Source organism: Cebus imitator, unplaced genomic scaffold (assembly GCF_001604975.1).
Source record: "Cebus imitator isolate Cc_AM_T3 unplaced genomic scaffold, Cebus_imitator-1.0 Scaffold594, whole genome shotgun sequence".
Lineage (NCBI taxonomy): Eukaryota > Metazoa > Chordata > Mammalia > Primates > Cebidae > Cebus > Cebus imitator.
The window spans coordinates 117,465-132,190 of record NW_016107909.1 but is presented as its reverse complement, the minus strand read 5'-3'; the positions used below and the strand labels follow the sequence as shown (position 1 = coordinate 132,190).

The following is a 14,726-nucleotide window of genomic DNA, read 5'->3' as shown; positions in this document are numbered from 1 at the left end:
TATAGTTATTTACATGTACAATGTATAAAATATAGTTAAGCTCAGTAAAGTTTTTTGTGTCACTTGTGAATTAGAATAATAGCCTTAAATATTAACTCATAGGATTTTATATTATTTTAATTTTTCCTAGGTTTGAAATATTTGACTTGGAATATTTCCAACTTAGCCTCTGGAAAATAAGCTTTTGACTTAACAGGGTCAATTGTGAAATGTTGTTTTCTCACAGGAGGAAGGAAATCCTCCATTCCAGCCTCTTCATGCTGGAATTAACTGGAGGAGTCCTAGTTTTTGGTCATTACAGCTTCAGGCCTTTGATATAACTAATTCTTTTTCTCCTTCTTTCCTGTTTTGACAAACTTTCGGAAACAAAACAGGCAACATTTTGTGATGATGAATATCACAGTTGCCACACAGAGCAGTAGGAACCCAATCACATCCAAAGAATGGTACTGGAACCAGGTGAGGTCGTGGGCTGCGACACGAAGGTGTTTGGCTCCTTTGTGGCGCATGACAAACTCAATCCAGAAGACTGCCCGATCCAGGGGCTTCATTGGCTGATCATGATGAATTCTTGATAATTTCATAGTATTCTGTTTATAGCTGAAAGATAAACATAAATATACCAACATAGAAAGTAAATTTATTGCCTAAGAATATCAAGTCTATGGAAGGTCTTTAAAAAATGTTACACAAATAATTCAAAGTGAACGTTACAGAATTGACATAGAAATTGAATGTTTTAAATTGGGTCATCATAGAAAGTTTGTTTTTTAAATTATAATTTTATCATAGGCAAATATTTTTTTAAGGTGAAAATGAAGTCATATGAGAAGCCATTCTAGAAGTGCTCCAAATAAGATAGTAGAAATGCAATTTGAGAGTGATCATTTTGATATACATATATTTTGAGAGAGGGTTGTGCTCTGCTTCTCAGGCTGGAGTATATTGCCTTCATCATGGCTCAGAGTAGCCTCGATCTTGTGGGCTTAAGCAGTCCTGACACCTCAGCCTCCTGAGCAGCTGGGACTACAAGCTCAAACATTCTGCTTGGCTAATTTTTAAATTTGCTTGTGATAATGGGATCTGGCTACGTTGTCCAGGCTGGTCTCAAGCAGTCCTCCTGCTTCACCTCCCAAAGTGAAGCGACTACATGTGTGAACCACTGTGTCTGGCCCATTTAATTGTGTTCAGTGGTTGACATGCCTTCTAAATAGTCTCTCTGCTTCTACTCATCTGTCTTCTACCGTATTTTCCTTTCAGTCACCAGAATAATTTTTTTGAAACTAATGTCAAATTAAGACACTCCACAGATTAAGATCTCCATCTGGATTCTCATCACATTAGGAGTAAAATCTGTGATTTGAACACATGAATGAACACATGGAGGGGAACAACACACACTGGGACCTAGCAGAGAGTAAAGGGTGGTAAGAGGGAGAAGATCAGAAAAAATTAGTGTGTACTAGGCTTAATACCTGAGTGATGAGATAATCTATATGCCAACCACCCATGACACAAGTTTGCCTAAATAATAAACCTGCATTTGTTCCCCTGAACCTAAAGTAAAAGTTAAATAAAAAATAAAAATAAAAAAAGAACGACATGCTGTTTAATAGAAAAAAAAAAAAAAAAGAATAAAATCTGTTTTTGGTCTACAGAATTTGACATGGTCAGGCATTGGCAACTTCTAACACTTTCGCCCGGCACACTGTTTTCTAGGGACACTGGCCTTCGATTAATCTTGAAGCTCCCAATGGTATTCGCATCTTCGCTCCTTTACACCTTTTGTCCCCTCTTTCCCTCTTCAGAGCATTCTTCCTTGCAATAAAGTGGGGCTTGCTTCTGTATCTTTTTGAAGCTTCCCCTTAAATGATACTTGTTAGAGAGGTTTTTCCTGGCCACACTCTATAGGACCCGTAGAATTTTCTCCATTGTTTCATGCTTATTTTGCTATTTAATTTCTAGAACTTTAAAAGAGTTAATATACCTTGTAAAACAAAATCTTAAGTATGAAATATATAAGATAAATACACATACACTAGTAGCTCAAAATTTTAAAATTATCTTAAACATGATCCTAAAGTAGAGACAGCTACTGCTTGTGTTCTGAGTTATCACAACCTGCCTAGAAAACTTCTGTCTCCCTGGACCATTTTGGTCACTACTTTTCATTCTCAATTTAAGTATTAACCTGACTTCTAATATTATAGATTAGCATTGCTTGTTTATATAATTGAATTATATAATAAACTTATATGTTTCTGGTTTTTGTGTAGCAGTTATTGGTTAATTCCATTGCTGTATAGTATTCAGTTGATTGACAAATATCTCAGAGTATCTATTTATTTAATAATTGATGGACACGGGTTGTTTACATTTTTGGATACTATTAATTATTCTTGTATAAATACATTTATATATATGTCATTAAATTTACATATTAATTTTTGTTGGGTATATAGTTGGGAGAAGAGTTGCTGAGATAAAGGTGCACATATAATTATAACATTTTGTTGACTACATTTTTTAAAATGTATTTTTGATTTCTAAAATTTGAAGAACTTTTTAGTTGTCATTCTTTGTAAGATTTTTAATTTATTTCTAGTATAGCTAGGCCTTATTTATGACTTTGAATCTTAACAAACTTAGTGAGTTGTGAGTTTTAGCCCAGGATGTGATCAGTTCAGGTAACTACTTCATATACTCCTAAACAAATGTTTATTTCCAGTACACACACACACACACACACACATGTGTATGAATGTGTGTATATATATATTCACGTTTTTATACTACATATAAAGGTTTATACATATATATCACATTACATTTAATTGTGCTCTTCAAAACTTTTATTTCCTTAATCATTATTTTGTCTTCTTTTGTCTGTTTAAATGTAATCTGAGTACTGGTAGATTCATTTAAATCTACCATCTTATTTTGTATTTTTCATTTTCCATCTTGTCTTTTTTTTTTTCAGTTATTTCCTATTTGTTTTAAAGAACTTTTAATCATTCATTGTCTTACTATTTTCTGTGTAAAGTATTTTAAGATATTCCTTTATGTGGTACCTCTTTAACAAAAATTTTGATAGCAGTAATAAATTATGAATTAATGGTAGCTGGTCTAGACATAGCATTTTCTATATTTTTTCCTTTGGAGTATGAAAAGATTAATTATTACACTTTTATTCTTTCAGTATTAAAAACTTGTGCTTCAAAGTTTATCTATAAGAAAGTAAAAAATATAAAAAATCAACCCCTCCACAGTGAAAGAAAATATTTGAAAATCATATATCTGATAAGAAATTATATTCATAATATAAAAAGAATTCTTATGACTCAGCAATAAGTAAAAAAAAAATTACAACATGTTGAAAATATTGAAATAGAAATTTATCTAAAGAAGATATATGAATGGTCAGTAAGCGCATGAAAAGATGGTTAACATCTCTAGCCAGAAGGAAAATGTAAATCAAGACCACAATGAGAGATCACTTTACACTCACTGGACTGGCTATAATAAAAATAAAGGTGATAACAAGTTTTGGGAATAGTGTGAAGAAATTGGAACCCTCCTGTATAGCTGGTGTTATTGAAGAATGCTGCAAGTACTTTGAAAAACAGTTTAGCAGTTCTTCATCCACATACATGTAAAGTTCCCCAATTACTTTAAAATTCCACTTCTAGTATCTCCTCAAAAGAAGGGAAAACCTATTTTTACACAAAACTGTGCATAGCAATGTTTCTGAGAGCAAAAATTTGAAATAGCTAACGTGTTTATTACTTGATAAGTGTATAAATTCAAAGTGGTGTATTCATGCCAAAGAATATTATATAGCAAAAAAAAAAAAAAGAAAGAAACAAAAAGGAAACAAAGTATTGATATGTGCAACAACATGAATGAAACTGGAAAAAAAACATGAAAAGTCAAAGAAGTCATTTACAAAACACCATAAACTGTATGACTTCATTCATATGAATATATAGAGAGTATAATTTAGTGAGAAAGATAATAAATAAATATTTTCCTAGACTAGAGATTTATGGAGAGTGACTTAATGTATCATAAGTTTTATTTTAGAGTCATAAAAATGTTCAAAAATTGTACTGTGGTGATGGATTCATAATTAAACATATCAAATACATTTAAATTTTACACTTTAAATAGGTGAGTTTTATGCTTGTAAATTATATCCCATCATATTTCTTAAAATAATAATGATAAATTTTTAAGGCAAATAGGTTATAATTTCAGAATTGTTATTTATTTGATTTAAGATTTTATTATTTTTCTCCAAGTTCATTGTTCCTTTTTATTGTATATTCTGTAATTTAAAAAATCCGTATTCACAATAACCTTTTTAACATTATTTTTGTATAGAATAGTTGTTGTAGAAATTGTTGACCTATTGAATGTATGAGTTTCAAATGTAACTTTGAAATTATTATCTGGTAGAAAATAAAAACAGATTTAGCAGTAGTTAAATCATTTAAATTCTTCCAAAATCAGTCTCTTACAAAAAGGATACTCACTACTGATGAGATAAACCATCTACAAATACCACCTAATGAAAAATATTGTTATACTCACAAAGGATCATTAATTACTGTCTTCAGTGCATTCAGCAAGTCTGTACTGGACATCCTGTTGAAGTCCACTCCAACAGCTGCACCCTTGGCCTTCATATGAGCAATGTTATCAGGTTGATCCGCAAACAACGGAAGGCCCACCATAGGGATCCCATGGTAGATCGCCTCGTAGATGCCATTGGCTCCACCATGAGTTATAAAAGCTTTGGTTTTGGGGTGACCTAGGATTGAATAAATTTTAGCAAAATAATTAGTTATAAGTAAATAATAACATAATAAATGATCAATATGAGGCACTGAAAGGAACAATATTCTCTAGATAATATTAGGATGCCCATAAAACAGGATTGAAAATGCTTTTAGATTTCAGAGAAAGAAGAACCCACTTCTGCTGGAGAGACAAGTGATAACTACCTGAAGAGGTAGTGGTGTGTGTGACTTCAGACTGGAAAAATGAATTAAGCTTGCCAGGTGGACAAAATGATAAAACACATTTTGAATAAAAACATTAAAATGTGCAAAAATAGAAGAATAATATTGGGCATATAAGAACATGTTATCTTAAATAAATAGTTCAGTCACTGAGTGTGATATTGGGTGTGCAAGGCAACAGGGAGTGGGGTAGAGGTGGTGCTGGAACAGAGGAAGCATACGCCACACTTCATCATAAAATGTGTTGTCACTTTATATAAAGATTGGGGGTTTATTCCCATAAAAAATGCAGTCAGTGGTAATGGAAGAGCAACTGTTATTTTTCAATGTCATTTGAAATAACCCCGTAGTATTAGAAAGAATGGGTATAAAGTTGTAGAAATAGGAGACAGATAACCCAGAAAGTTATTGGGAAACTATGAATGGTAATTACACCTAAAATAAAAATACTTTGATTCTAATAATAAAGAATGTGAGCGTATATAATAAAATGAAAACTATTATAGTTATCTTTTTCCTCACAAGAATGGAAAATAAATAATATTTTATTTTTTCAAAAATAAATATTCAAGAAGCATGTTTCATGTTGAACTATTATCACTCTAATTGGCTGTTATTTATATATTCAGTATTTGTTCTCTGGATTCTTACCTAGAAGATCATTCTGGGGCAACCACTTGTACAGTCGAGTATTGGATCCTAAAGTATTTGGTTTCTTGCCAACAAATCTCCATAGAACCTGTCAGGGTGAAGAAAATATCTTGTGCTATCAGTAGAACTCCAAAGTTATAGTATGTTAGAACTCTAAAGAGATTGACAATCAGCTAGTTAAATACCTTTTATATAAAAATATGAAGAAATGTGATCAAGATATTAAATAATGAAAACCATTAAAAGTATGAAGTAAATTGAATACTGTCATTTCATGTCATTACTGTTTTTTTTAAAACATGTTCGGTATATTAGGAAATCATAGTATTTCCAACATTGTAGCTTAGACACATTGGATTATCAATGAAAAATTTCAATATTCAAGAAATTGTTATATACATTCATTATAATTTTAGAGCAAAAAACGGTAACTAATTAGTAATGACCTATATATATATATTTTATATATTTGTTCTAGCTGTCGTCTTCTGAATTTAATAATTTATTTTTGAATGATATGGAATTTTACATGTACTAGTTTATTAGAGTTTGACATCTTTTATTTGCAAAAAACTACATCTATAAAATCAGCTACTTGTGAGAAATAAATTAATGCTATGTAGGTAGTGTGTGTAACTTCTTTCAGTTTACAATTATCCTGCTGTACTTCCAAGAAAAATTTTAAGTGTCAATTTTTGACACTTTCAGAGTATTATCAGCATTGCTAATTATGGAAGTATTTTCAATATAGGAATAAAAGCCAGTTTGCAATTCATGAATAACAATATAGCTACTGAAAGTATATAAAATTGTGTATTTTTACCAGATTTTGCTTAACTGATCATTAACATTTAAATGATGCACTACAAAGCATGACAGCATTGAGTAATATGGTCTGCTTTAGCCAAGCCATTCCCATGCCAATTACCAAAATAAGGTAATTGATTTTAGAATTCCCAAGCAATCCTGATACTAAAGTATAATTTACAAGTGTTTACTTTGTATTTGCTATGTAAGTGTTAAAGTAACTTTTTGTTTTCAACAAAAAATTAGCATAGGTCATTAGAAGACTATGTCAGTTAGAAAATTAAAAAGTAACTCACAAACGCAGAAATATTGCAACTGTATTCTATGTATTGGGAAATAAGTTCCTACTATATTTTATGGAGTGGGGACATCTGAACCTCCTTCCATGAGTGGTTTCCTTCTGCTTGTCTCCTTCTTTTATTCTTTTTTCTTTCCTCAATCTGGAGGAGGTGTTAACTGGTGGTTAGAGCAGAGGTTTTGTGGGGCCATATTTTATAATGTACAGAATCTATCCTAAAAGCAGGATTCCATTTCCATCTATTCCTCTACATTTTCCTGCTTAAGGCATTAGCAGGCCATAGTCCAGCAGGCAAGGCATGTTTTCCCATTTCTCTAAATTTTGTCAGCGAGGTGAGTACCTGGAGTAGTGGTTTGTTGGTCTAGGACATTCTTTTTCTGAATAGCATCCTGAACAACGCCCTAAATAGGGCTATTCCAACACGTATAGAAAATACAAGAGGTCAGATTACATGACAAGCCTAAACTGCATGATGCATTTCAGACTTTTTTCAATGCCTGCTTATTGTTATTGTGATAGTACAGTAACTCATTAACATGCAACTCCTTTTTGGGAATATCTATAGTGTATACAGTGCCCTCAAGAACTCTGTAAGAAAAAGAAGAAAATGACAGGGCAGAATTTGGTGATTTCTATGTGCATGTCTACAATACCATGATAATACCAAAACTTCATGTGCACCTTTTAAATTTCTGTCTTTCTTGTCACAATATTAATGCCAATGTTATTATCAATGAAAACTCTCCTCTTTGCTATTTTAACATCTTCCATGTATATTTTTATTTTTGAACACGTATCTGAGATAATTAGAACTATTCCATTACTTAATGTTGTAGGCAGCACATTTTGATAACTGGACTCTTTACAGTTTAGTAGACTCATTCAGTAGCTGTTCACCATTAAAGCACTTTACTTAACCTTTTGTGGGATCTGAGCAAGAGCTGACGCAATCACATTGGCTCTTTCTTCTGTGATGTTACCGACAATTGACCCCAGAGAAAACACCACAATACCATTTTCTCCAGAGCTCTGCACAAAGTCTTCCATTTCCTATGAAGAAAGAATTTGCTCCGTCACAAAAGTGTCAGCACAGCAAGCACTATTGAAGGAATTGTTACAAACATCTAAGCAGAGAAAATTAAGTATTATCAGGAATTTTGGGGTACTGGCTGTGTTTTTGACTGGCCTAATTTCTCAGTTTCTTTGAAAGGAGACATGTAATATGACAGATGGTCTCCATTATGCATATTTGTATAAATATGAGTGTGTACACATATAGGTATGCATGTATAAGAAAGAAATGAAACAGCTATTATACTGTAGTAGAAGAAAATAATGCTGGAACATATTATACATAGACTCTTCATTTATGACATTATAATTACTAATAGAGACTCTTGGAAGGTGGCATTACTTTGTCTTAATTCTGTATCATTGTAGTTCTAGTAAATATTTGTGGTCAAAGGAAGATTTTCCTCTAGAATTCTTTTAGTTAGAAGTCATTGGAGCCATTACACCTGGCTTTGAGCAATGGGAAAAAGTTACAACTGGAATGAATTTATAGCAATGTTTCCTTAGCTATGAAATTCTTTATACCTGACTTGAAATTTCTCTTAGTTTCTGTCTTCCTACTCCCCTATCCACCACACACACACACACACACGCGCGCGCACACACACACACACACACACACACACACCACCTTTAAAATATGAAGTTTAAGAATCACTGACATTGTGGAGTCTGGTATTGTGGTTTGAAATTTCTGTGAAGTAATCCTAAGAAACCCATTTACAATACTGAATTATGCAGCATGTAGTTAAATAATTGAGTAATCATATTTCTCAGGTCATTGTTTAGGTGTGATTTTCACACCTTGTTTCCTGAAATCACACTGATAAATTGATGTGCTACTTATAACTGTCTTTGAAGGACCCTCATCATCATTTTACTGTGTCTCACAGGGAGCACTTGGGACAGTCCATCAGGATAGGTGGAAAGGCCACCAGACCTTTCTCCAGTGGAAATTTGCTTACTCTCTAGAGTAGCTCCTTCACACTATAGAAAGCCCTGGTGAACATGTGTTTGTTTAGTATTGATTGATAATTATTCTGACTCATGGGTGACAATATGTTCCCATTTTTAAATTTAGATGCATTCTATAATTCCATATTGTTATAGGTATTCTCATAGAAAAGAAAGAAAGAAATGCATATAAAGCCAAAAGTTTTCTGGATAGTGTGTCAAAATTGTATGCTTATCTTTTTGTTGTTGTTGTTCCTTTTATCTGTATTTATTATTACTACTTTTTCTTTTTGTAAAATAATGACAAACCACTTCCAACATACCAACTATACTTTCAGATCTTAATCGTTGAGGTAAACCTTCTTTTTATAACTATTGTTTACCAAACAAAGAATAAAACTTCTGAAGTTTGTCCATGCACACCATATATTGACAAGTATTTTTCAAAAATATAATTTCAACCTTATAACATCACTGTTAACATGAGAGTCATTTTAACAGTATTCCAAATAATACGTGGGACATCCAGGTATTCTGAAGTTATGAAATGTCTGTTTATAGATTCATAGTGATCTTATTCTGTGCAATCTTTGTAAAAATAATATAAGATGAATGTAAGAAATTTTCTAAAAGTATAAAAATTTTAAAAAAGTAAATAAATTTCTCCCCTACTCTCTGTCTAGAAATAGTCCCCATATAAAATGTATATGCTTTTTTATGGTCTTTTTTATTTTTACATAACTCAATACATATATGAGATGTTTATTTAGGACATTTAAATTTTATTAGCTATACCTTTTAATCCTACAGAAAAATCGTGGTCTTGTTTTATTCATCATTTTGTTGCTCAATTTCCAACTATATTTATATTATGGCTTTCAGTGAAATGATTGTAATTGCTTGGTTTGCACACTGGATAAGTTATTAAACATTTCTTATATTTAAATTACTACTACTGTTTATTTTGTATCTGCCACAAATATTGAATTTGTCCATCATGACTTAGTTTTCCTTTGTATAGTTTCATGTGAGTACATTGTAAAGCCAATGGCTGTATGTATTTTAAAACACTTGATACTTTTTACCAAGTGTCTTATTCTTTTAAAATACATAAAAATTATCTGAGACTCTAATACTTAATGGAAAGGCAAGAAATTTAGAGTAATAATTATTTTATGTAGTAAAGAATTAAAGACAAGTTTCACAACTATTGACCTAAATTCAAATCTTCATTCTGCAAGTTAATAACAGCTAGTGGTAGTAATGATCACTTTTGTACTAGTAGTCATTCTTGCCCTTGTCCTCCTTCTCCACCTGCTCTCTTTAGTTTCTACTGGCACTATCAATTTTCTTTAAAGTTAATAGTTAATTTTTTGAGAATAATATGAGATAATAATAACAATTGGAGAGTTCATGGAATTTTCATTAATTTTACCTCTGCTTTTGTCCCTTGAGAAAGTTACCATATAGAACTTAAGCAATTTTTATTCAACATTATTATTGTATTTTATCTTGACAAAGATTTCAGGTTTATGTCGCTTCTAGTAAGAAGGTAGGCAAAATGAATCTCTTAAGAGATTATATAATAATGTAGTAAAGAATGATTGCTTTCTATTTATGTCTTAAGAGAATGATCTTAAAGTAAAATATATCCCATTTTTGTGTTCCTTCATAAGGAATATCATGCTATATTCTGACAGAATTCTTTTGTAATTTAAATCTAAGAGCAGTTTTCAGAAACATGTGGTTGACATTATCGTCTTTATTATACATGCACTATTCATTTCCTCTGTGCTTCTCTTTCAGGCAGCTACAATGTTGAGACCCAGGTTCTCCAGTGAGCTTTACTGATGTATCCTACAGGCTTGGCATAAGGCAGAAAGCACCAGCTCCTATAGGATAAACTGACACTTTTATGTCCTAAGATGTAGACCTCTGGGATCTCAGTGACAAATGGCTTAAATGCTGGGGTGAAAGCAAGTAAACATTGGATGTGGCTGTAAATATATTCAGGGCACAAATTTAAACTGTTGTGAAATGGTAAACAATTTAAGCTAGAATACTGGTGAAGAGCCTCAACTCTTAAAAAACAACTTTAACATTTCAGCTCGTTCGTCTGACTGCCCAAACTTAAGCATCTACATTTAAACAAGTCCACAGGACATCTGTTCTCTAGAAGTTTGCTGGTGAATATAATCTTTATTTGTTGGAAAACCAGGCCCTATTAAATGAGAAATTATATCTCAAGTGGCTGTCACATGTTAGCTAGTTGATAGTATCAGAAGTAATAATAAAAAATCACAATAATTACCATGTTAATAATATTTCTGGGTGACTATATGCCAGAGACAAAGTGTTTTATCTGCATTAAAAACTTTTCCACATAAAACAGTATGAAGTTAGTGCTAATATTGTAAAAGCAGGCATAATAATCTCTATCAAAATTCCAGTCCATTTTTCCTTTATCTATTGCTTACATTCATGCAAAATTTCCTGGATGATCTGCACTTTTCACAGTCTGGCCTTTCTGCAGTCTAATTCATTGAACATCTTGGGAGCTTTTTTTTAAAAAAACAAAATCTAATTATCTCACTTCATTTATTAACACTTTTCAGTAGCTCCTCATTGCACTTTATAGATATTTTTAACTCATAATTATCAAGATACAACTTACCTCCCCTGCATCATCTGTCTTTTTACCCAGTCTTTTTCTGCAAAGAAATTTTGGAGTCCTAGGAACTGCCCTTACTTCTCCAAACGCTTTCCTTTTCTTCCTCTCCCCATCATCCTCTCACCTGTGTAGCACATTGTTGAGGATTCACTTTAATTATCAGTGACTTTGGAATCTCTTCTGGATATTCTCTTAGGATTCTGGTGTTCCCTCATAATAACTTTTAGAGTTTTCTTTTTTATTTGCTTATATCCTATCTTTCAAAGTGGAATGTAAGGCATGAGGGAGCAGAAACTATGTCTACATTTATTCTCTAAAAATCCAGCACCAGCCTGTAGTATGTGGTGATCACCTTATAAATACTCTTTAGTAGATTTACTCATACATTCTTTTGTGTTGCATTATGAAGCCTTTAGTTTAACCAAGTCTGTTTTCAAAGTCTCCCCAGTATCCCTCCTTGTTGTTTATTAATAATGAAGTTCACATAGTTGTAATGGGATAGAAATAAGCGAGTTTCTAACGGCAAGAACATTCTACTGGACCTCCCATATTTCTCTCACCGTGAGTCAAACACTCTGACTGAAAAATTTGTAGCGATTTTTTCTGAAAATGCAAAGCTATCAAATCAAACTGGAATGTATTCACCTTAGGCAGGGGTTTGGCTGGTTTACAGTGGAGTCCTCCAACAAAATCAACATTCGGCAAGATTGGGCGAGGAAATTCAAAATCCCAGTAGGTTCGAAAAAGCCACATTTCCGCTTTCCCCATCGTCTCAAATAATGTAGTGGGTCTTCCTAATGGGGGAAAAAATCCAAAAAACAACAACAAAAAAAGGTAACTGACACAAGAGAAGTGTCATGTGAATATATAGATATTTTCCTGAAATGATTTGGAAAACTGTAACCAAAGATATGTAAAATACCTGTGCATTGATAAATGTATACATATATTTTTATATATAGGCATAATTTAATTTTCATGTGTTGCATATGATGCTCGTATGTATATATAAGGAAGGCAAAGTGTTCAGAGAACTGTGAGAGGAAGCTACATTTTTAACATAATTTAGTATATTCCCAATCAGAAATAATCATTAAAATTAGCCACTATGGGCTTAAATATGCACTTGTTTCCTCTCTGAAACAGCAAAGGTAACAAATACATGTTTAAACAAATCGTTGAGCTCCAAAAGGAAGTCATCTTACCGTACCATAAAAACAGCTTTCTAAGTAATACTCAGTCTAGTTTCTATAATTTATTACACTAGTCCCTTGATCTTTGGTTCTCCAAGTGAACTGTGAGTTTTTTGAGTATGGTTGAAATCCTTGTGTATGGTTGAAATACCTATTATTGCTCTTGGTTCTTGTTAAGATCTTATTAATATTACTTTTTGAAAATAAATATATTTACAAATAACAGCTGAAACGTTTTCAGAAATTATTGAAATAGAGATTGATGCTCCCTTGTAACTTGGCTTGAATCTTCCTTAATGAAGGGATGTTATTTAATGAAATACAGATTAAACTTTTGAATTTTCACTTTGACGATTTCAATCCTTGAAACACTTTCTAAGCTGTTAATGAAAGCATGTATAAACATTACAAACCTCAAGTTCTGTTTTTTATTTCTAGAATAGAGCCAGTATATCTCTAAACTGTGAAAAAATCCTTTATGTGAAAACAGATTCTAATTTCTAAAGAAGGAAACTGAGGTGCACAAAGAGAAACAGCTTCCTCAATGTTGCTTTGATAGTTGTGCTAGAAATATGTGTAACTTTTCAATCTACATGTTTGTCTTTATCAGGAGGTTTCTTGATGTATCTATTGACTTTTTAAAAATATAAAAATAACATAGTAAAGTGGATATGTGTTTGCTTAAATAAATCATAAGTGCTTTACTTTGCAGTTTTATGACTTCTAGAGTGCCTGGAGGAGTCAAAGTTATAGGGTTCAAACTGATCCTTTAGTGTCAGTCTTTTCATAGTATTTGTGAGATTAATATTTTCATTTCATTACTTCACTTAAAAGAACACTCTTCTCTGACTTTATATAAGTTCACCTTCAAAGGCATAAAGAAAGCTAGGACTTAATAATCACCAATTAAATACATGACTTACCTAGAACATCACTGTAAAACTGGTCCCAGTTCTTTAAATCAAATATTTGAAACCAAAAGTCAAAATAAAGCACATATATCATGTTTTTTACCCTCTCTACAAATGTCATTTGATCACTTAATTCTGACATAACAATAGGCACATAGGAAGATGGGAATAGAAGTCTTCCACTATGCTTCTCAAGTACATATCCGGGAGAGAAGCGGAGACTATACACAAAAGGTACTTTAAGAAGTTCGGCCAGCAGCTCACCACAGGGACCAATGGCATCCGCAAGAACAACATCAAACTTTGACTCTTGTAATTTTGTCATAAGTCTCTTGTTCAAAACTAAATCTTCACAGAATTTTTTAATACAGTTACCATATTTCCACAACATTTCTTGTACTCGTGAAAAATATTCCCAGAATGTATATTTTGGACTATTGTATATCCATCCAGCAATTAGTTTCGAAAAAACATTCTCAAAATCATTTTTAGTTAAAGATGCAGGATAAACTTCAAATTTAATAGCAGATGATTCACTGGAATCAACAAGAATGGAAGCTGAAGATGCCAACACAGTCACCTCATGGCCTCTGCTAACAAGTTTATCCAGGATTGTCTTCATATTTATCCAGTGGCTGTATTCCATGGGCCACACCAGCACCTTTCCACAACTCCCAGAGCTAAAGTAGCAACTGAATTGTATCAGCAGAAGAACTGAAATCCATTTCAGAGCCATCTTGGTGCAATGCGATAATTATTTTCCAGTCACTGTTTCTTTCTCATGCTTATATACAGAGATAAATCAATCAAGTTAAAATATAACTCCTTCAATTCAAAGTAAATACATTATATGAACAGCCTGAGTACATGGATGGCAAGGAGACAAACAAAAGTTTGATTACCTCATATTTACCGAAGGATGTTTAATGTTTCTTTTATGTTTACATTTGCTACCGTCTACTTAAGATTAATGACCTTAAAAGCACCCTGTTTTATGTAATATATTTTATAATAGTGTGAAGAACAGTGGCAGTTGAGAAAGTCCTGCAGTCCTCTTGACACAGAAGAAGAGATGAAGTAATTGTACAACACGAACAGTATTTTTTAATATCGTGATTCAAGAAATATCTTGCAAAACTTTGTTGA

General features: G+C 32.3%; 1 protein-coding gene across 1 annotated transcript; it reads right to left on the bottom strand.

The window, feature by feature from the left end:
- Positions 1-315: 315 nt before the first annotated feature.
- UGT2B17 (UDP glucuronosyltransferase family 2 member B17) lies at positions 316-14,346 on the bottom strand. Its single transcript, XM_017516566.2, has 6 exons — positions 13,593-14,346; positions 12,122-12,270; positions 7,699-7,830; positions 5,676-5,763; positions 4,594-4,813; positions 316-600 (listed from the first exon to the last, which is right to left on the bottom strand). The coding sequence occupies exons 1-6, from the start codon at positions 14,314-14,316 to the stop codon at positions 321-323; spliced, it is 1,593 nt and encodes a 530-aa protein (XP_017372055.1). The 5' UTR covers positions 14,317-14,346; the 3' UTR covers positions 316-320.
- Between the last annotated feature and the right edge of the window lie 380 nt (positions 14,347-14,726).